General features: G+C 44.3%; 1 protein-coding gene across 17 annotated transcripts in view; it reads left to right on the top strand.

Moving 5' to 3' along the window:
* Positions 1 to 24,096, top strand: part of robo2 (roundabout, axon guidance receptor, homolog 2 (Drosophila)) — a 287,075-nt gene that overhangs the window by 213,186 nt on the left and 49,793 nt on the right. For all 17 annotated transcript variants that reach the window (XM_035623147.2, XM_035623148.2, XM_035623157.2 and 14 more), the window contains 3 exons: positions 15,569 to 15,726; positions 16,041 to 16,161; positions 16,689 to 16,827. In XM_035623147.2, the coding sequence (XP_035479040.2) occupies positions 15,569 to 15,726; positions 16,041 to 16,161; positions 16,689 to 16,827 (418 nt within the window). The remainder of the gene's footprint in view (positions 1 to 15,568; positions 15,727 to 16,040; positions 16,162 to 16,688; positions 16,828 to 24,096) is intronic.

Here is a 24,096-nt window from a genome sequence, read left to right as displayed (position 1 = left end):
AGCATGTGCGCTCAATATTAGAAATGTAATTCTATTCTGCAGAGAGCCACTTAATGGGATGAAAATAGATCAAAAATTTCCACTGTGTTCAATCAAGTGTGTCATCACTTTATCTGATGTTGATTTGTACTTTATAAATGTAGTATTATGATATTATTTAGTGTGTTCTTTACCTTTACCTGATGAAAGCTGTCAGTCCAAATGATCCATCGCTATGAAGAGAGGATGCTCTTCTGGCTTTTAAGCCTATATGCATGTAAGATATCGACTGGTATATACATCTTTCTGGATCTTTATGGGTTCAGAAATTTGGCCGGGCTCTCTCCATTGTTTTAAGTGATTTAATTCCACAGAATCCCATTAGATTTCATTATCATTTGTGTTTTATTCGCGCTCTGCTGTGAAGTCAACAAGAAGATTAGACGCCGCTGTAATTGTGGTGTGCTTTACAGTGGGCCTGTTTGCCCGCATCGATCGGCCGCGAGAAATAATAATAAAATGGAAGCAAAGCAATGTGGGGAAGGAAGGGCGGCGAGCGAGCAGGGCCTCGTTACTGAAGGAATGATGTATTGATCCCGTACGACAGGGTGCTGTGCACCAATCAATCCTGATGGGCGAGAGGAGCCTGTTAGGAGATTCTCCTGGGTCGTCGGGGTCACTCAGAAAACAGGCAATGGGAGAGAAATTAACTCATCAAGGAAAACGGCTGGATGGAATGATGGATGGCTGCATGCATAATCAAGAGGATAAGAAATGTTAGAGTTGTTTTGGAAATAATTCAGTACGGTATTATAAGGTGAGAGGGTTGTTTTTGTGTGAATAGATTATTGGGCAATGACACCCATACAAATGAATATCCTACTCTTGACCCATTCTAAATCGGTATTGGGACACAAACACTCATTAAAATGGGAAGAGCCACGCGGTGTTTGGACATATTGTTCTGCAGGTTGTTCTTGTAATCGCTAAGTGGCTGCCCACTGTTTGCCACTGTTTTAAGTGATTTAAATTAATCTCGTCTGGTGAGAATTGGCACTGCTTTTTGTCAAAATAAAGGTATATAACCTGTGCAAAAGAAATCACTGCAGTAGGACAGGCGAATACTTTTAAATAATGAGGGAGACTTAAAGCAGAAAAGGGTTAAAGAGAAAGAAAATTCACTGTCGAGACTCGGTATCATCTATCTTCACTGTCCAGCCTCTGTCCTGGATGCCTTTCTCCTTTCCCCTTGAGTATACTATGCCTGGCCTTGCCTCAGCTAATTGATAGCTTGTACGTTAATTTAAGTCAGACATGAGTGGCTGCTATTAATGAAGGTGGAATTTGCTGTCCTGACAGTTAAGTGAGGGGTTCACGGGAGAGTGATCTACAGCCCGAGGCACGGACTAGAGGCGACTGCTGTTGAGTAGAGCGACCATCACATTTCAAGAAGGCATCCACTGTGAACTCGGAATGAATCCATTTTCATCGTGAAATGACCTCCATAAATTGGTCTAGGGCCCATTTTCAGTGCGCAGAGTCGAGTTTTCTTCCTCAATTGCGTGGACAAAACTCATAGAGGATAATGATGAAGCGAGCAAGAGGGCTCGCTCTCTGGCAAAACGAAAGATTGGGTCCGTTTGTGCTTTAACGGCTTCGATCGATGGATGCATCCACCTTGGCATGCATTTTGCATTTAGCCTCCATAATTGCTGGCATTAATAGCACACACATTTACAAAGTATTGTCAGCCATGAAGTGATTATGGTAAACGGCCGATGATTACGAAAAGGCAATTTTCAAACTGCTTTTTTTCTCCAATGAGTTGATCGACTTCAATCATCCCAGTGCTCTGGGGAAGAGTGGCCATGAATTATCTGTGTTAATGACAGGTTTTTAGCAGGGAAAGAGCAGTGTTTGCACTGTGATGTGACAAAGCAAACGCGCATGGGTTATTTGTTTCAGCGTGTTTGTCAGTAGCACAATGCCGAAGGGTCATGTTGATGTAAACTGTGCAACAATTACCTGCTGAGATCAGACTCCTGTGGAGAATGCTAAGTGTTAGTTGTCACTGTGGCACGGGGAGGTCAGGGGTCCCTTTCCTCAGCAGAGTGCTCTCATGTCACCTTTCTGCTATTTAAACACTGGCTATTTGCCCCGTCTGGTCTTATCGCCTTCTCCCCCCCACTCCCATTTCACCGCCTCTCCCCTCTTGCCCTCATATTTAATTCAGTAGCAGTCCAGGGAGCAGCAGCACTGTGCCACCGTGTGTGGGTGGCTTCTCAAAGGCCAGACCAGAGCAGGGACTGATCATTTTGGCCCTTTTCCTAACAGCAATGCTCCTCCCAATGTCTCATTTTGAAAAGGAGCAGAGATTTTTAGCATCTTTTTTTTCCTTTTCCTTTCTTTTTAGTGCATCCAGTCAGTCAAGGGGCGGGTGGGGTGCAGAGGTCCATGCTGAAATGGATGCAGAGGATGCAGTCATGCATGAGTGGCGCTCCTAGCTCTTCATTTAAAGACCTCTTATGGAGGATGCTTTCTTGTGGCTTGTTATGTTTCCCCCCGCATTCAGACATGCTGTATAAAACTACCTCCATCCCTGCTATCATTATTCAGTTATTCATGGCTTGAGGCTGAATAATGAAAGATGGAGAAAAATAAAAAATAAAAAATAAACTTCTCTCTGTTTCTCCCTCTTTCTCTCCCTCTGTCCCTTAACTGGATTGCTACTTGGATTGTCCCTTTACTTGTATTGAGCTTGGCCATCAGTGTCAGTGAAGTCAATAATAAGTGAAGCCATTCAAATGACATCTAATAGTCAATAATGCTAATGGAAATTGAAAATGATCAGCTAATCCATACTAATCAAATAACTATGTCAGTGTACCAGGGCACACGGACGCATTCCCACAGTATACAGAATCCTATATGTTTTTTTTACACCATCCAGCCATCCAGTATAGTTGGTGAGAGCATCAGCATCTTGACAGTGATCTGTGCCATCAAAGAGCCCGTAGTGATGCGGCACATGAATACAGAAGTAGCTCTTTTGATGGCAGTGGTGGAGCAGAGGCTTTGCACAGCACAGCTGCCGCGATTGCCACCTCTCTGTTCTGCTCTTTTTTTATGTGGCTGTGGGAGACGGAGGTGTTTGAAGACGCAGATACGGCTGGTGTTGTGACGCTGTCAGCCACTGCCTCATTCTCGGGCTGCAGCCATTTGAAGGCAAGAAATCAAGCTCTGAGACGTGCTGAGCAGAGAGCGGCGGGAAACGGACATATTCTTTATTTAATTACATGTGATACAGATGGAGGTGATTTTCTTACATCACCCGAGATCTCAGTGCATGATTTTGTATGTTTAGAGTTGCACACAACATGTGGTTCTTGTTGTGCAGTGGGCGTCAGTTATTAGGGAAAGGCTTTGCATCTGTTTTCACGTAGAAAAGCTTGATGAGTTAACCTTTGCCAAACAAACACAGTCATTTTACACTCATTCATCTTGATTAAGTCTCTTATGGAGAACACATTAACACAGATTACCTGATCCCGCTTCTAACTATAAATGGAGGAATCTCTGTCTTTTTGTCTCGGATTTTCCCGACAGCCACCCATCCGAAAGACTGCAAACTTTGATATCTTTTGGATGAGCGGTTCTTGAGAACTATAAAAAAAAAAAAGAGAGAGATGCGTTAAAGAACAGTCGGTTAGGGCTCAGGTGGCGCATTCAACTAACCAACAGCATCGGCACGTCGCACAGATGGCTGCACCTGTTCAAAACATGGATTCCTAGAAAACAAGCCGCAGCCACAAAGGATCATCTAAAATATGGGAGTTTCTGACACAGAGACTCAAGCTCTACAACTTGATAATGGCTCGTCACAGCAGCTGTAGATGTGAGTGTAGATGTCACAACAATCCTTTTGAATTTGTGGTCCAGTTTTTTCTGAACATGTATGTGACAAAAATGGCCTACCATTATTGATAATAGTAATATTCAATATTGATAATTAATATTCATTGATATTCATAACAAAATGTCCACTTGGAAATTAGACGATAGTGATGATTAGATGGCTGAATAAGATATCGAACCATTCATGAGAAAACAGGCACATGAACCAGCACTGCACCGCACTCCTAATGTCTCCACTTGTACCTGCTTGGCTGTGTTTGTCCAGCAGGGGGCAGCCCACCAGACAGGCAAACACCCATCATCTTGTGGAAGCTGGTATCTGTATGTGTAGGTCTAACTGAGAGAACTGATAAAACCACATGCACTAATTGGGTTTTACAGCAGCCACAGTCGAACTGTGCTCCTTCATTACCCAGGGGGCCGTGCGTCTGGCTGTTCCTGTGTTCAGACACAAGGGGGAGGGGGGTTTACAGCATCCACGTGTGTGTCTGTGTGTGTGTTAGTGTTTGTATGTGTGCGTTTGTATCATAGATGTGTGTCAACCCCCCCTCACTGAGCTGAGAGCGCTGTGTCTGTTGGCAATCAGGGATTCCAGCAGAGGCACGAAACCGCTCAAGTGGTGTCTGCCACACTAAATGTCCACCCCAACTAGAGACGTCGCTCCTAATGGCTCCCCAGCGTCCTGCTTTCTGGGGTTAGTCACGACGATTTCAAATGTCATTGTATCAAAGTGACCTTCAAGGACCTGGAATTAATCAAAGAAAGAAATGTGACTCCTATCTTAAATGGCAAAGGGAGTCACCTTTGATCCAAGTCTCAGATGGAATCATGTTCTGACCGTAAATGATATTATTTAGGATGGTTCACGGCCTATATTTACAATGAAAAGAGTATGTGATGAAATCAGTAGGTTTTGTTATTGCCTTTAAGAGTAGCAGTAATATGATTCAGATAATGTGGTATTTTATGATACACAAAATAAGATATTTCAATACATCCAGGTCATTTCCTAATGAGTTCCTCGGAAAAACTGTTTAACGTGGTTACTGTGATTTGAAAGAAAACCTAAACTGATCTGCCCAGTGACTGAAAGACGTCCCAAGTTATCCTTATAATGAATTAATTCATTTTATGTGTACACATTGAACCCATTTCTATTTTCTAAAGTACCAAATGAATTGAAAAAAAAACTGCCTTCGGACCTGCAATATGAAGCTTGACCATTATTTCCTCAACAACATATTTTGTATCATTTCTAAAATGTAAGTAGTACAATTTAAATCCCAATCATGAGTAAGAAAGCCTTGCTGCTTGCTATCAGCAAGTGTCCCTTAATGTTCTCTGTGGCGGAAACACAGAAGAGCTGAAGACTTGACTTTATCTCCTGTCTGCTCTCCTCCTACTAAAGCTTCAGTATCAAACACTCATGAGCATCATCGACAGCAGACACGTTGCAGACCACAGCTGAACCCACTCCCCTCTCCGACCTTCTATCTTTAGCAGTTCTGGCTCAGTAGTTATAGCCCATTGAATTATTAGCTAATTGCCTGGTGAAATCAGTATTGATCGTGTGTTGCACAGCAGCTTTAGTGGAGATACAGTGTATAGCTGATCGCAAACTAGATTTTCCTGTGGGGGGTTATATGAAAGCTGGGGGGACTGTAAAGATAAAGGACACTGCGTGGGTGGAAGTGGAAACTCACACACACACACACACACACACACACACACACACACACACATAGAAACATGCATACAGTGTGTTAGTGTTGTTGTGTCTTTGCTGCAGAATCTGTGCCCCGGAGAGCTTCGGGATCACTGTGCTGCACTGCTGTTTAGCCACAGTCTTGTCCTTGCTATGTAGGTCATCAATGCCCTCCAACAATATCTTATCCCATCTGCAGTGCAGTCAATACTGTTGACAGAACTTCAAATAGCTTTGGATTAGAAGTTGCCTCATTAACTTTGTTCCTTTGCCTAAATGATTAACCTCACATCTCCAGCCTACAGAGATGTATTGGACAAAGTTTTGTTTTTAGCAGCAAAACAGTATGAAACTGAACTGTTTAATCTGCCTTTATCTGATGTGGTGCCTGAGAAAATTCAAAACCAAGAGGAAATGCAATGGTTAAAAAAAAAGAAAGAAGAGGGGAGGCTGAGGGAGAACATGCTTTTGACACTGATCCTGAGCATGGCAGCCAGTGGTGTGTTTCCGATTGTTTTCCATTTGCATGATAATATGAGCATGGATTGACTGGCGGTTCCAGCAGGCCAGATTACCTGAGTGAGTATCCTGGGTTTTACTCCGTGCCCTGAAATAAATGAAATCAACCCCCCTATTAGTACACCGGTTACATAAGTCTCATGTACAGGTATATCCAGCTTCACTGAGACGGTAAGCTGATTACAGATGGCACTAACACAATAACTCCCTCTGTAATGCAATTAACACGAATTGGATTGTGAAGTGAGCAACCGGATTGTCTCTTGGATTCTCTCAAGATGCAGAGGCTCTTCCACAGAAGGACGCCAGTGAAACTATCGCTTCCATAAATCATGTAAATGCTCTGCTAAAGCATGTCAGCACACACACTGGAGTCCATCACATGTAAATACGCAAACATGTGAACCAGCTATAAACAGCAAATCTGCCGGACTCGAGTGTAACTGCTATTCCACAATGGAATAAAGTGATCAGTTTGTTATTAGTGCTGTTGGTGCATTGCTCTCGACACAAGCGGGCAGACTCGAGGTTGTAATTTGTATGTGTGAGTGTGTGGTACTTAGGTGAGCCTAATGTTGCGATGCTTTGCTGAGCAGGCAGCATCGCCGCAACAATTTATACCAAGTATTTAGATATTACGTGCAGCATTCAATCATGCTTCAGCAGACGTGCATAAAGTACATAACACATCTCAGGGATGATAGCTGTGCAAGTTGTACTGAGGGGAACGTTTTCAGATGCACATTCTGACTAAATGGTGAATTACTTGTTCTCCCTCGGCCATAAACAGCTCACATATATACACCCCGGGACATGGAGATGGAGAGAAAAATGCCTGCCCATGAGTGAGGCTGTTGTAAAGGTCATCTCTGCATCCTGTTTAATTTTTGCTCTTCCTCAAGAGTTAAGATCTATAAAGTGATCAATAAATCTCTTGAAATGCCTCCACATCTTGGCTGCATGTGATTTAACACCTCCCTTATCTGTTTTCTGTTTGCCACACTGACAGACCTCAGCCTTCATCTGCTCACAAATCTAACTGTATCACCCCCCCCTGCCCAAGCCATCCACATATAGAAATCGGCCAGACCTTTACATGTGATGGATATCAGAACTGGTTCAAACTCCTTTATATGGTTCTGATCCAGAGCCACCGGATGAGTCCTGGTATGGAAAATGTGTCACCTGTGATCTACAGTGGGGAACAAAGTGTCCTTAGGTGTGAGATTGTTCCTTTCAGGCAGTATTGATTGAGGGAAAGATGATCTGAGGAGGCCATTAGGAGGATTGAGGAGGGGGAGGCGGCGGCAGGCAAGGACGGACTGTGATGAACACCTCTCTAATCATTATGCCATGTACAACATTGCCTACATCATCAGACTCACATGCAGATACACACACACACACACACACACACACATGCAGACAGCTGAACAGTAAAGTAATATTACTCAAGAATTTACAGCAGCGGTGTGTGAGATTGCTCTGCTCTTGAATTTGTTTAGATCTGTGTTTGTGCCCATTTGCTGCTGCCGCCATGTTGTTGCCTCCGCATCTGCACCAATACACACATGACTGCACACCACTGATGGGTGGGGCTCTGTCACAATGAGCACGAGGAGACGCAGCCCCGGTACACACTCGCACACACACACAAACCAACACACTGCATTTTTATGACGTGTCCCAGTATCTCTGTGGTCCAGGCGTGTAGATTGGTGTCTGGGGATAATAGCTGAATACAGTAAACTGGAGCTATCTACAGCTGTTATGAACACCTCCTTTCCTCCCCCTGCGTGTCCTGCAGTACGGTGTGGCACACACTTGCACTTGGGGCTCATCAGACCAAGCCAGATGAAAGCTGCTCAACTCCAGCCGAGAGCTTAATTAAACCGGGCTGCCATCGCAGAGTGACACCTTTTACAAGCTCCTAACGGCTCTCTGCCCGCCGTTACTGCCAATCCAATTATAGACCAAAACAATAAAATAGACACGGAAGGAGCTGCAGCAAATAGGCTGGCGTAAAGAAAAAGAAAAGCGGGGAGCGAAGCTATTAAAGATTATACGAAGATTTGCACAGTGGACCGCAGAACTAGGCTGCATGGGTTTCATTTTCACCAGAGATGCCTGTGTAAGTGTGCCACACCGGATAAACGACTCAGCCTCTCTCTGTGTGTGTGTGTGTGTGTGTGTGTGTGTGTGTGTGTGTGTGTGTGTGTGTGTGTGTGTGTGTGTGTGTGTGTGTGTGTGTGTGTGTGTGTGTGTGTGTGTGTGTGTGTGTGTGTGTGTGTGTGTGTGTGCGCGCAAGAGAGAATCCAGCCCTGTTCTCTCAGTCTGGACACAGTCCAGCGGCATCCAGGGGCTTATATTTCCCTGTGGAAGGACACGGCCTCAATGTCATTAGGCCAGACCCTCCACACCCCCACCCTCCCCACACACACACTCACGTTCAAAGTGCATTTCAGAAAATATTTGTCCTAGTGGCTTCTCATGTTATACTACACACTTACTATACTGTAACACTGAAGGTGGGAGAAAGAGACGGTGAGGTCAGAAAATATTGAGACATTAACACAGTGGGGTGTTGTAAGAGGAGAACAAGATGGCAGTTTGGCATTTTGCTCGGTTGTATAGAACAAGAAGTTTTCACTCCCAAGGGAAAAGTTCACTGAGTACGTCGTTAATTCTCCATTCTAAGACCTGTGGGTTCTCCGAGACATAATAAATATGAGGCCGAATGCTGCGTTAAGAGTTCAGCCGTTTGGTAACTCATAACCCAAAGTCAGACGTAATGAGAGACCCATGCTTCTAACGTGTTACACAGAGCTGATTTAAAGTGACGTGTCTCCGCCTGAGTCTCCCCAGACATTCGGAGGCACACAGACCACTAGAGTTAAATTTACCTCCTGGGCAAATAAAAAGAAGCCATGTCCATGAATTTTACCCTTGATACGAATCAATATTTCATAGTCATAATAGTTTGCTTTTTCAAATGTTCCAAAATATGGCGTGCGATTCAGCTCTCAGTGTGCCAGTCAGTCATTCTCTGTCACAGAGTTATTACACTGTTAATCATAAAGCTCTAGCATCTTCTCTACAATATGATCTAGCATGTCCAGATGTCAGTGAGGCAAATGAGGGACACGTTTTTGAGAAGACATTAACAGGAGACATTGTCAGCCTGGTGCACCGTCTCCTCTTCTCTCCTTCGTTTCGCCTTACTTCCTCTATACCCTCTTCCTTTGCCCGATGCAGGAAGCAGAACCACCCGCCCCATCATGATGCCTCACTACCTCTGTCAGTGCTGTCTCTGTGCTGGAATTGGCAGAAAATCCATCACACTTCTCATCCACCCGACACACCCACCCACCCCACACCGCCCTCATCTCCTTCCTTCACGTCTTACTCCCCCTTCCGGCTGTAAAGTGTCCGTCCTGGACTGAGCACGAGCATCAGCACAACGTCGTGCCTTATCTGAGCAGGCACAAAGACCCATGGGCACATTGTTTGTCAGTATCAGCCAACTCCAGTTTCAGGGCACTGCGTGCATCTGCCAAGCCCCCCCAACACATTCACGACCATAAACAAGACAACAGAATGGAAGCTGGAGTGGGCACCAAAATCATTTTTTGGGGGGCAAAATGCATCTTTAATTGTGGCGCCTGTTAATTACCGAGTGCGATGAGAATGGGAAAAGATGGAAAGAGGATACAGCACATTGCAATTTATTATGTAAATGTATTCCATTTTGGAAACAATTAAGTGATTAGAAAGCTGTCTTTCCTCTCCTTGTCCTCACTCGTCTCTTTCTTTGCGTTTCAGAATATTACCGTAATGAAGCCATTACTTCTTCAAGTGAATTTTAATGAGTTTTTAACTAACATTTTAATGAGCTATACATTACCGTGAAGCATGGATTAGGCTAAATTGAATTGTGTGTCTGCGTGAGTGTGAACGTGAACGTATGTGTGTCAGTTGGTGCTGTGAAAGGGTGTAAAGGAACGAGGTTCATTAAGAGTTAATTATATTGTTTCTCAGGAGCCGCAGCACACATTATTTTTCCTGCATCGTCCAGCAGAATTGCCCACCGTGGTCTTTCTGTCATTACTGTGCTGCCCAGGGGCTTGTTAGTCCAAATTAGAGGTTCTGTTTGAAAAATTAGCTTTGAACGGGGCTGCTGTTTAAATAAGGATGTCTGTTCAGGCTTATCTACTGAATCGGAGGTAGAAGCACAGCATGTGGCATGAGTTTGATGGAATGCGCTCCATTCATTTACAGTCAGTCCCCATCTATTCAACACCTATGCACTTCTCACCACCTCTTCAGTTTGACCTTGATCAGGCATCCTCTCCCTTTTGTGTTGTGTTGTCTCTTGCCTCTTCTCCCCCCAGCTTTCTGACTAGTGCACACATGCTCCGGCTCTTTTAGTCCCTCTAAGGCTCTATTAAAGATGCACATTTCATATGATATCACCACCTGTGATTCCCCTCCACTATGCGATATCCCCGCCAGCCAAATGATTCTCGTTGCCTTCACTCTTTTCCATATTTCCTGCATCTTATCTGTGAAAGTGACAGTGTTATTTACAATCCCTTAGCTTGGGATTTGCAGATAGGGAGAACGGCCGTGGAGATCATATCAGGCTTGGCCATGGTCTATGGAGAACGATCGTGTGCATGTGTATGGCTTCATCTGCAGAAGCTCATCTGTAGTCAGTGCAGAGGGGGCACTGACAAGCCATTGAAAGAAAGTGGAGGGGGCAAGATGCAACGCTGTGGGATTTGGAAACACACAAAAAAAAATGAACTGAGGAAGATTGTAGGAAAGAAGAGACAGAGAATGACCCCCGATGGTGGTGGGAGGGAATAAGACAGACAGAGAGAGATGGTGATGAGTTCTGCTAATGATGAGAGTCTCTACTCAGCTCTCTCAGAGGAGGTACAGCCATAGGCACTGCCAGACAGCCATATTTTTGCAGCTGTTTCCCTAGCCTGACCCGCAACCCCTCAGTGGAGGAATTCAGGGGAGATGTGTGAACCTGCTGCTTGCCTGCCTGCTGAGGGGGTAATTTCTGCATCTGGACGGGAGGGCAAAGGTGAGCTCTGGCCGGTGGGGGGGGGGGGGGCAAATGAGCGAGTCAGAGCTGGAGAAGGAGGCTTGCATCCAGACAAATGGGCCGCATCTCCTTTCACAGTGCAGTATTATAAAGTGTGGCATTATCCTTCTCCTGCCCTCAGCGTCAACAGTAATACAAAACACCAATGACACCACATAGAGTGGGTTTGGTATGTTTTGTCAAGTGACATATATATTGTCTCTCTTCTCTAAGGGTGGAATTGAAAATGGCGTTATTGTAATAGCACTCTGCCGGATGAAGCGCGAAAACCACTTGAATGAAATGATATTATAGCTTGGAGCTACCTCTCCACAGCTCATCGTGTTTGTGTGTGTGTGTCTGTGTGTGTGTGTGCGTGTGCGTGCGTGTGCATGGTTTATTTTCTAATCAGTGTGGGGAGAAGGTGGTGGGTCTGCCTGCTGAGGTTTGGCCACGGGCTTGTAGCTGTTGTAATCTCTCTCGCTGTTTCTTAGCCCCTTGACCCAGGAGAATATCTGTGAAAGCACGGAGGGTCTTTTTCTGCAGTAAATAGGGAGGGAAAATAATAACAACCGCAAACATACACGAACATCCACATTTGCGGTATTAGAAAAGGATACAGAGCCCTGCAGCTTTTAAGAACGTCTCGCAGTTCGTCGAGTTTGTGTGTGAGTGTGTGTGCGTGTGTGTGTGCGTGTGTGTGTGTGTGTGTGTGTTGAACGTCTATCAAAGTGATGTGGATGTCAAAAACAGAGGGGAAAAGAAAAAAAAAATGATTTTAGACATCAGTCTGTGGTGTTGTGGCAGCGATTGCAACCTTTGTGAACCAAAGCTGGCTTCGCTCCTGTAGGTGAATGTGTTTGTCAGCACTTATCTCAGTATGCTGGCTGGAAGCTTCAGTCAAGGCTCCCCACTAATCTTACCGACAAGCAGTGTCACCCTCCAGTGAGTAATATCTCAGGTGGGAGAAGAGGGCGCACTGTACAAAATATCTCCCCTCATCCTGTCCTTGCCCTGCCACCCCTGCGCTATGATGTCGGGTGTTTGTGCTGTCATGTATCTGCATCCGGCTGATTTATTATTTTTTTTGCTTTTTGTGTTTGAATCTGCTTTAGGTTACTACACACACACACACACACATGCAAACCCACAGACCTCCCAAATTGTTGCCCCCCGCCCCCCCCTATGCCAATGTAGGACAATCTGGTTTACAAAGTAGCTGTGTGGGCGTCTCCTCTGCGTTTTTATTTTGGCAAAGACTTCCACTCTCAACCCCTGGGCAATTTCATAGTGCAAGTTGCAACCTGAATCCCTCCCCTCCGAGTTCAAGGTGTTGAAACAGTGCCAGCTGAAGGAGCGGCAAATTTGCCATGCTTTGCCCCCTGCCTGCTGCTCCCTCATTCAAATCAACCCACTCCTCTGATATTTGGGGGGAAATAAATAAATAAAGGCGATATGAGAGGCAAAGGCAGATTAATATTTTTTTTTCAGATATGGGTTCTTTTTAGCCTGCAGCCAGATTGACAGATGTAGCACTTGCCAAGAGAGAGGTGTAAATGTAAAAAAAAAAAATATATATAAATATTAATAAGCGAGTAAGCAAGACGGCGAAGATCGGGGCCCGCTGGAACTCCACGGGAGGTGAGATGTTTTCAGTGGAAGAAGAGTCGAGTGTTTCATGGGGATAGAAAGGCAATTACCTTACGTCTGTCGGCCAATTCAGGCCTGGAGGCTTTACAGGGCCTCAGAGTCGGAGCCAGAGATCAGATTCTGGCAGCAAATACACAGACCCACCAAATGATTCACTCATATCGAATGCACCTCGCATTGACTAACAGATGGGGGAAAAAATAGTGATGATATGATTCTAATACAGAATTATTCGCTTGCCTTGCGATAGCCCTGATGTAACCTGTTTTCAGACATGAACTATGTGAAAGGACAACCCTGCAAAATTTGATCTGGACATTTTTGCGGAGTTGACCTTTCACATGTGACAAACTCAGCAGGAGATTGACAGAGATTTGAAGTCAGACGCGCTCACGCCAACAAGAAAAGGAGACAGGACAGTTTTTGTTTACAGTCATTACCACGCCCATTCGCTTGCTGTGAATCTTCTGGACATTTTCCTGCTACATTCTCACATGGGCTCACACGGATATGTTTTGGGAAATTTATTTGGGGGGGCTGGCAGGAAAAGTTCTGGAAAGTGTCTGGAGCAGCGTTTGCGGACATTTGCATTCTCACATGCAGCCCCTCCAGAGAATTTAAGGGAAATGTCCGGACTTGAGTGCATGTCTGGAATCAGCCACTGTAGTTAAGCCTCTGGGCAACCATGATGAGAGATGCATGCTCGTACTGTTGTGGAGCGAGGCAGACTTTTCACTGAGGGGATGAATATTTGAGTTGAGTGTGTGTTTTGACTGTAGCAGGTGACCTTGACGCCTGTAGATAGTGGATGTAAGTGTATTTGGATTATACCCCTCCTTTCATTTACTTAGTAAATGTATCTGTTCAGAGTCTTGGCCTTAGCGGGCCTTGAGTCAATACACAGGGCATAATCCTCTGACCAATGTTGTGTCATCTGTCTGTTTGCTTGTAGCAGTTTGTAACCCAGTGTTGATCCCATCCTCTACAAGTGTGTGAATGTTGTGTGTTATTTGCTACAGTGTGTGCCTACTCTGTTCCTGTTTCTCTTCTCTTTTTTTCCCACGTTTGTGTATTTGTTCAGATTGCAGTGTAGGGATGCATGTACTGTGTGGCACTGTGTAGTATCAGATCAGATAAGACAGCATGGCACAAGCACCGTAATGATGCACCTAACAAGTGTTTCTTTTGTCACCGCTCTGTTTCAGTGGAATTGATTCTGACAAAATCCCGTGGGTGCCATCAGCAATGATTGGAAAGGAGCAATTAAATCCAATGTGATCTTGAAAACAACAGGCAGTGTACGGTCCGAACCACGCTATGATTTTAAACAGCAGGACTTCTGTTTGTAATGCAAATACGGAGAGCCCAGTGGTGGTGGCTGTATTGCCCATCCTGGTCTGGGGGGGGCTGCCTCACTGAAGCTGGCTAATTACCTTAGCTCTTTAGATTAGAGGGCATTCTTGCATGCGAGAGAGAGAGAAAACCTCTACCTCCACCTCTTTTTGTATTCTCTCATATCAGCCCCGTGTAAAGATTCCATTTGAATTCATGTCACACAATAGTCCCTCTCTGTACCCTGTACATCCCCAGGATAATTGGGTTGAAAGCTTCCCCCTACTACTCCTCTCAGCTTCGCCTTGGTCTAAATAAATAAATAAGAAGACAATGGCCGTTCGGCTTTCTGTAGAGCGAAGTACGACGAGTGAATGAAGAGATGAGAGAAGACTGGACCGCAGGGACCAGTTATCCCCTCTAATAATCCCGGCCCTCCCTGCCATTGTCCCCTGTGCCACATGGAATTTACATAAGAACCTGTGGAGGTGCCCTTAATTTAGCCCCCTTCAAGCATCTTCAAACATCCTCCAACAAGCTCAGTCCGTTCATCCATTAGAGGCAGCACGCGTCCGTCGCTGCTGCATGGACGGACACACTGCCGAAGCTGAAATTCCTAAAGTGCTACTCCACGGATTAGATTTATTGTAGATCAAATGGAGATGGCCCTGTTTGAGTACACACAGCGGGAGAGCAGGAGCGACCCCCTGTTTGTACCGTTAAACCGTTGTACCGTTATTGTTTATGTTCATTGGTCAACAGTATGGAAGTTGTATTCAGCTCTGATTACTAAATTTAGGATTCCATTTAATAACAGTTAGTTTGGTACTTTTGCGTTTATATTTGTCACTCACATTTCTGTGCTCGTGCGTGTGCTTGTGTGTTTCACTGAGCACTATGCAGGGTGAGAGGCTATCTCTGTGATGAAAGGCCTACCTCAGGGCGATTACATACAGGGCCGCAGTTGTTCATCAGACCACCCACTGTGTGTGTGTGTGTGTGTGTGTGTGTGAGAGAGAGAGAGAGAGAAGGCACACATCTGTTTGTGTGTAAGCGTGAGCATGTGTACATGCCAGTGTTGCACCCTCTCACATGTGAATGACACCAGGCTTCGGGGCGTTCTGCCTCTGTTTGTTCTTCTACCTCCACAGGGACATCCATTAGCCCCAATTAGTTTCTATTTGTGCTTGCCTAGTCAGATGAGGCAGCGCACCTCATTTGAATAGCCACAATGAATGCTGCATACATTCACACTGTGTTGTACACACAACATAATACATGTAAAGACATTTGAAAAGATACATGTGGATTTAAATTCTACGACAAAACTATACTCTTCCTGAACTGTTTCCTCCTATCCCCCCCCCCCACAGTGCTGCGAGATGACTTCAGACAAAACCCCACAGACGTGGTGGTGGCAGCAGGAGAGCCAGCCATTCTCGAGTGTGTTCCTCCCAGAGGCCATCCTGAACCCACCATCTACTGGAAGAAGGACAAAGTGCGAATTGATGACAAGGATGACAGGATCACTGTGAGTTTTACTTTACTTGTTTAATGATAACTGGACGGACTAGGAAGAACTTTTCTGTCAAAGATGTTTTGCTATTTGAGTGTGGGCACATACAAACCTCGCTTCTGGATTGGTCTCCCATTGAACAGATTCATGTTTTCATGTGTAGGATGCCACGGAGGGATCCTTGCTTTGTTTTCTGCACTTGTGATGGCTTATGGTCTGACAAGAAAGAAAGTCAGCACATGGAAAAGAAATAGAGGAGAAAATTGGGGAAATGTGTTCAATGAATAAATGTATCATCTGTGGATTTGAATGATTTTGTTATTTTTTAGATCCGAGGAGGGAAACTCATGATCTCCAACACAAGAAAGAGTGATGCCGGCATGTACATCTGTGTGGGCACCAACATGGTCGGAGAACGGGACAGCGAGACGGCACAAGTCACAGTGTTTGGTAAGTTTTATTTCTCCAGTTCCCTTAAACGCTTTGCTTTCCCTCAGTGACGTAGCAGAAAAAAACTGCTACGTCACTCAGTACGGTGTAATGCTCAACCCTCTTGTGAACACCAAGTGGAAACACTGTCAAGGCATGTGTTTTTACAGTCAAATTTGAATCGTTGATGATGGTGCTTTTTGTGACTCTCTGCTCACTGACTAAATCTGAAACACATGAACTGTACATCATATTTCATGTTTCGCCATTAAGCTGTCAAGAAGTTGAATGGCATTTACTGTTAGTTGAAAAAAACCTCTCAGTTCCTGTATTGTCAACGGAGCCAGTTATGTGTTGAGTCAGTGCCGTAGTTCCATTGCTATATTTCTTTGACCATTTAATGATCATTTGGGAACAAAAATCAGTGACCAGTGAGAGTGCAAATGAAAAGAATATGAGTTGTTACATTTTAGTATTGGAGGGTTATTAAAGGTTCTTATGGAATAATATAGTCACAAACTGATATGGTCCCCTGTCTCCGTCTGTAGAGCGACCAACTTTCCTCCGGAGGCCCATCAACCAGGTTGTCCTGGAAGAGGAGACAGTGGAGTTTCGCTGCCAGGTACAAGGAGACCCCCAACCCAATGTACGCTGGAGGAAAGATGATGTTGATGTCCCTCGAGGGAGGTAAGCAGCTCTATCAAAAAAGCCTCTATTTCAGGGGGAGAAAAGTTCTTAAGACAGTGATGCGATTAGTTCCCATCTTGAGCATCCGGTTTTGGGTGTGTTTGTCTTCGTCTGTGCATACCGGTGTGTGTAGCACTGATGTGACAGGCTGCACTTAATGCGAAGGAGCTGTGGAAACACCAATGTCAGTCTGACTGACTGTTTCACACTAATGATAACTCCCACTGCCAGCTCTCAACCTGGCTTGGCTGCCAGGGGGCAATAAATAGCCCTATTAGTCTATACACTGGGAAACATTACACATTCTGGATGAAATGACTCCACCCCTGGGTGCCCCAGAAAACAGCTTGCACCGTCATAACAGGAATAGACATGGTCTTGTGTCAGGGAAGAGCTTTACATGAAAGCAAACAGATATTGAGCTAGACAATTAAAACTGAGTGACAGGTGAGGGGGAGGAGGGAGGTTGAAAGGTAGAAAAGAGGAGCAAAAAAAAAGAGACAGAGAAAGAATGACAGGAGATACGAAGAGACGGCAGACGTGGCCCTTGAGAGTCTGCGTACAGGTGCAGCCTTTCAGGTGAAATCTTGGAAATCTTGGCACAGGCACCTCAGAAACATTACACATTTACAATTACTCTGACATGACAAACGAATTCACTCATACTTGCAGAAACAGAGACTTATGTAAGGAAGAAAAAACAAAACAATAGCGGTCTGTAATTTACAGAAGCGCGCTACGTCCGTTGCCAGCTTCAGACTGTCTGACTTCCAGTGAAAAAGCCACAGATGACACGGTGATACTGTTCTTGTCGGGTCCCGTGTGTCGGCCTGTTGCTCCACCGTGAGTCACTGGACTCGCAGTCAGCAGCACTGTCATTGTCGGCAGTGGACTTCAAAGAGACCAGTTTGGGTCCCCAGCCGGCAGGCCAGTCACACACTGCTTGGATCACCTCATAAAGCATACACTCAGCAGACCTGACATCTCTCAAGGCTAGCTGCAGAGCTGAGTGTGGGCGGGTTGTTTGCGTCTGATAAGGATTTGGTTCACTGGGCGGTGGGCCACGAGCTCTGTGCCAAAGCACACACATAAAAGTATTTCACTCATGTCCCTGATAGGGAGTTGGCTCTTGAAGTGAGTTCATTTTGTACACTAATTAACAGGATGCATGTCATGTGCAGGTGTCCTTGCTAACTGTATCATCCCTTTTGAAGTTTGGCCTGATTTGGAAAATGGAAAAAGAAACCAAACCAACGAAAAAGATAATGCCAAAATGAATAAACGATAAATATTGCAGCGTTTCTAATTACACTGGGAGAACTTATGTTTTCCTCGCTATATTTAATTCTCCAATTTTGCTTTGAAGCACAGAGCAAGCGTGAATGCCTGTGATATTCTAATTCTAAAATTTCTGCTGCTTTTGTTTGCATGCCAGGATGAATAACCCTTCGTATTGTCGAATGACGATCTGTTCCTGTTTTCTCTACTTCTTATCCTCACTAAATAAAAGTCAAACATGGCTTCTCTCTGACTGACAAGGGAACTGTTTAAAATTCCATGCAAGAGCAGTTTCCAGTTTGATAACCGGTAAGTGCTCTGGAGAGGAAGAAATAAAAAGAACTACAGTAGCACAGCCACCGTGACATTACACGGTGGGCCTCTGTAGCTGCGGCGGTGGTGGTCGTCTCCAAAGGCATGAAAGACGACTAAAGATCAAGCACTTCTATATGCAGCCGGGGTGGTCTTTGTTTGCTCTTCATCTGGAAAGGTTACACTGTCCTTGTTATTATGATAAGCTATAGAAGGAGAGATACTTAGTGAGGCCATTTCTTCTTCAACATCAGATTGTTTCAACTTGTCTTTGCTGTTCCCTTTACATGCATTGTGCACACATTGTGCACGCCTCTGTCTTTGTGTGGGAGAAACTTTTACACAAGCATGAAGGCAAATGGAGCCTCAGCTGAGTAAACAGGTCTTTAATATGCTCAGTGGCTCCGGTAGCCTCCCAGGCAAACACACACACACACAGACATTGGCACACAGATATAAAGTACGCCAGGATGGCACTGGCTCCAGTCTCTGTGGGAGAGAACAGGAGATAGAGACAACACAAGAATGGTTTCAATTAGGGGACAAAGACAACATTACTGCTCTTTTCACCTCACTCTGGCTGTTTTACCGAGTTTTAAAGCCCTGTCTTTCATATTTCCTCTTTGCACACTATGGAGTCCAATTCAGTTAATGACTCAGTACTTAGACTTTAATCTTATTTTCGGGGCACAATTTTGTAGACCATTTTACAGGAAATTCACATAAACCTTTTTCGGATGGGATTAATATTACAGGGGGAGGGGCCTGCTGTAAAACTCGCCTTTTTGGACTGAATTAAACATCTGAGTTTCAAAGTATTATTGCTTTTTAGTTGTATTGTTATTAATATGTTATCAAATTATCAGAAGGTTCTTTTTGAATGCTCATCGAACATAAGGAGAGGACTGAAGTCTTTGAGGCGATAGCCTTAAACACATTTAGTCCCCTACTACACGTTAAAGTAGTTATTGGAAGGCGAGAGTAGCCAAGACATGATAATTACCAGTAGCTGAAATTAGATCAGCCTATTTTATGATCTTGCAGGTTCTTGCTCCTGTAATGGTGTTTTTTTCTTTTTTTTATTCATCATGTGGGCTCCATAATAAGACTACATGTTATCAACAGGTCACAAAAAAAACTTTTTTAATTGCTTCCACTGTCACGCAGAGCTCTAAACTGCGTATCGAGCTAAAGAAATAAAACGCAATGTCTCTCATTGGACAAGACTTAAATTATGAAAGGACCAGAGTCGTGCGCAGAACAATAGTTGGAAATTGGGGCTTTAATTATAACCTACAGTAAAAGGAGGAAAATCAAATATATCCTGCCCCGGGCAGGATTAAAATCACTGACCAGCACATGTAAAATTAAAATCACCCAACCTCCCCTAGAGAAATAAGTCCTGCACGAAAGAGATTCGCTCCTTTTACCAATATACATACGATTAGATTCAGAGGGTGGAGTTGTGGGTCTTCCCTGGGGAAAATCTCTGGCATCTGTCTCCAAGCAGCTGGATAGCAGCAGGAAGACTCTAGACTTACAGTACATGGTGTATTAACATGTTCTTCCATATATTTGCAGTTTATGACCTCCAAATTCGGTTGTGCTTATACTCAGTTCTTACAAATTGTTTTATTTTTGAATTTGTCACAATTTGGATTAATATCAGTATCCGATTAATAGCCGTCTGTCAGGCATCTCTGCAGACTAACTGCTCCCACATCAGAGAGCCAGGGGAGAAGTGGCAGAGAGCTGTGTCTCCAAATGGAAAAGGTCCTGCTTTAGTCTCTGAATCCCAGTGAAAAGACTACAGGCAGAGTACGTTATCTGTCACCGCCCACCAGCTCAGTATGTGGCCCAAGTCTTTCCGTCCTTTGGTTTCCCTCTGCCGCCTCATTTGCTCTGGAACCCTGTGCCCTTTCCTGCGCCTTATCACAGCCCCTTTGGTCTTGCAGTCCATCTGTATTCTACCCCCCTGTCCCTGTTGACCTCCACAGCGTAGAGTCCCTGCAACATTCAGCAGAAATGCTTCCCTTTCTGACTCAATCCCTCCGTGGTGTATGTGTGTTAGTGTGTTCTAGAGGTGTGTGGGTCACTCCGTTTGAGAGAGCTGTTAAAGCTAGTGTGACAGGAGCGCCTTTTGTTATGCTGACCATCCAGTTTCAGTGATTTCTCACCTCCGCAACTCAGCAGAAAGAAGACAGCAGGCTATGCTTCCTGTCTCCACTACTTCCCTTGATATATAAGTGGATACATCTGGTATTTATGAGAGCGCTTGTGTTAGGGTGGTGGTGAGATAGTAAGTATAATTTATCATTTGGCCATATTGACACCGATTTCTGTCAATACCATCATACTTGAGTTTACATATATGGAACATAGAAAATTTGATTTCGCATTAATTAGGAAACCCGCAGTCGATCATACATAAAATATATTATGTATCAGTGCTTCTCATTCACATTCATGAATGAATCTTCTTATCCTTCGTATCCTTTGTTCGTCACACAAACATATACACAAATGCAATAAGAAAAATAAGCCCTCATTTATCAATCTAACGTAGAAACCAGCGCAGATCCAAGCAGAAAATGCTGGCTACTTTCCACTGCTTAAGAATGGTTGGTCATTGATAAATGGGGCGGCTGAAAAGAATCGTCATTTAAATATCTCCCCCCTTGATTTACGTGCCTCACCCCGGGAGTTAATGCAATTCATCCAAGAAGAGAAACTTCTCTGAGCTCGAAATGGAAAATCTTAATGCTGCAAGTTCAATTACACCAGTCAGTTCCATTTGGCAGCCTGGAGAGTGGAATCAAAGGAAGTCAGAAATATGCATGATGGAAAGAAGTCACTGCTGCTGTCAACAGCAGTCTTTACATATACCCTATGTAATGTATTTAATAGTAATATACTAGCTTATATTTAAATTCTGTACATTTAGATGAAGAACATATATATAAAGGGGGTTGTAGCCTTAAAGCAGCTCCTTGTGGATGGAGTAGTGTATGACCACTTCTATTTCCTGGTAGAGACATATGACACATAGTCAGCTACATAGTTTTAAGTGATGAATGCTTACATGCCAGTCAGAATATACAGTATGATCTAATAACAATTTCCAGACTCCAGACGCGGAGTCAACACTGATGCAATAACGTGTTGACATGAGATTTGATCGAAGCCTCCACTCACATCCACATCGGTTTGCATGAAGGTAACCCTACGTCCAGTTCTCTGCCATACATTAGTTCATAAGTGAGGGTGGTTGTGTTTTTCCAGGCGTCGGTCAGTGAACTGTACTTTGCCATTTCTTTTTTTTTCCTGCTATATCTGCAGCATGTTCCAGTGCAGCCATTTCATCTGCTCCAAACCACTTTGGCAAAGTAAAGACTGCACTGCCGCCACTGTTGCTGTGGTCATGGGTAAAAGTAACTCTTTAAAGGATAAATTTAGGATATATAACAACCTAGCCACTGAGTGGAAATCTTACCAAACCGATCTTTAGTTAATATCGGATGAGGTGATGAATGCATGACAAACTGTTGGGAAGGCCCTGACTCCGCTAGGCCATGAGAGAAGTGAGTGGAGCTCTGGCTAAGTGCCTTAAAGAAGGAAGATGAGAAGCAATAGCTGCAAATCGATTCCCTCGTATGGGTGACAAGGCTTGAATAGATAGACTCCAGTTCTTTGGATCAGGATGACGTAAAGCAGCAGTCAGGTGGTGTAAGATTGGATCAGATTGTCAGGAATAAATGGAGTAGAGAGAGGAGACTGTGTCAGAGCAGTAAAGCCAGAGACCAGGCTAGAGTTAGCCCTTTACTGCACTTGAGCCTGACTCATGTGCTCAGGGTTGGCGCACAACCCTCCTGCCTACAGTTGGCCTCGATCACTCGTACACAGAGGAGAGGCAGATAAGATCCTCTCAGGTTTAGTCGTTTTGTGGATAAGTCTATTCACTCACAACCAAGAGATAAGATTATCTTAATGTAAGTGAATTGTATAAGTCGGGAGGTTGCGCGTCGGTGACTGTGTTTCTGACAGACAGTTTAAAGGCAAGTCCTTTAAGATGATCGGGGGATTTTTCAAATGTGTGTCGGATAAAGTTTTCATCTTTGCTACCTTCCTTGTGCAGAAAACGCATCAAGTTGACAACCCAGAAAAATTCTGTTTCGTCTTGGCATTTGCTTACATTCCCATCACTCCTCATCTCCCCGCTTGAGTGAATGACTCTGCACATGTGTGGATATGTGTTGGGTGATTGTATACTTTGTTCTGTGTGTGTGTGTGTGTGTGTGTGTGTGTGTGTGTGTGTGCACGCCTTTTCTGTTCGACAGGGAAGAAGAATCCGGCAGGGGGAACTCGGCTCTTCTATCCTTTCTCCAGCCCTTCTACATGTCCAATGACATTCCTCCTCTTATAGAGAACAGAGCTCTACTCCAATCCAGTCGCAATAAAGAGCTACTGTTCCCCTGCTCTGTGTACTTGCGTGTGTGTGTGTGTGTGGCCACAGCTACCTCTTATCCCTGAGTATTTCCACTCATCTTGTCATCCAGGCTGATTCCATATAGGAAGCTGATTACAGATTGATTGGGCTTATGTATCCCTCTAATAAGTCATGGACCAGCCTGAGGTTCTGTTTTGAGAGACTGATAGAGACGGCAAAAGAAACAATAAGCGTGTTGTCCAGTAAGTGCATACGTGGGCACTCAGATGTGGGGTGATGGCTGCTGGAACCTGTTCCAGCAGCGGTACTGTTTGTGTTTCAACAAGTTATCACAATATATGTAGCTTTCATGCCTGTTCAAGTGAAAGATCAAAATCGAGGTGCAATCGATGTTATGGAAAGTGAGCCCTCCTGTGAGTTGTAATGTTTGGAGATAGTCTGTTCAGTCACTGACTTATACATTTGCTGCCAGCTTGCCAGCAACGTCCTCCTGTGTTCCGCATAGTTAGAGAAAAATTAACCCGCTCAAGTCATTATCCTCTTTTGCCATGCTATTTGCATGGCTGTTTACATGTCAGTGTCAGTTTGTCTTCCACTCAGAGGGTCCATTACTTTGGTCTTAATTTGAATATCCCAATCTATTAAATCAATTGCCTTGGTCCTCATGCTTGGTCCTCAGAGGATGAATTTTGTTTACTTAAGTGCCACTGTCACACTGGAAAGGGAAATGTCTCAACATCTATCGGATGGTTTACCATGAAATGCGGTTTAGACATTCATTGTACAGAGAGGCTAAATCCCTATCCCCTTCTATAACATCAGACCACAACATTTTAGTTTGTTGTTTTGGGTTTAATTCCTTTGCTTCATTGAACTTTATGTTCAGAAACTGTGACCATGGTAGCATTTTGTTCAAAGTATTATGCTGGGTAAGTGCAGCATCGAAGAGCTGCTTGCATGGCTGTGTACATGTTAAGTCTTGTTTCTACATTATTTTAAGGGGAAGGCTGCTGTAGATCATCTTTGTGCCCTTGTGTATCTCGTTAAAAAACAGAAAAACTATAGTTGACTGCAGTGGATATCAAATAACCCAAAGCAAAAGAAAAACTGTCTTAAGTGAATCACTGTCTTCCTTCATTGTTAAAGCCCAGTTGGTTGGAATTGGTTAACTGAGAGTGCCAGGCACAATTTTGTCTCAACTCTCTCTCTCTCAACTCACCAGTGAGGAGTTT

The sequence above is a fragment of the Scophthalmus maximus genome, chromosome 11, assembly GCF_022379125.1.
Source record: "Scophthalmus maximus strain ysfricsl-2021 chromosome 11, ASM2237912v1, whole genome shotgun sequence".
Classification (NCBI taxonomy): Eukaryota; Metazoa; Chordata; class Actinopteri; order Pleuronectiformes; family Scophthalmidae; genus Scophthalmus; species Scophthalmus maximus.
The sequence above is the reverse complement of the archived record's forward strand: the minus strand, read 5'-3'. Positions and strand labels throughout refer to the sequence as shown.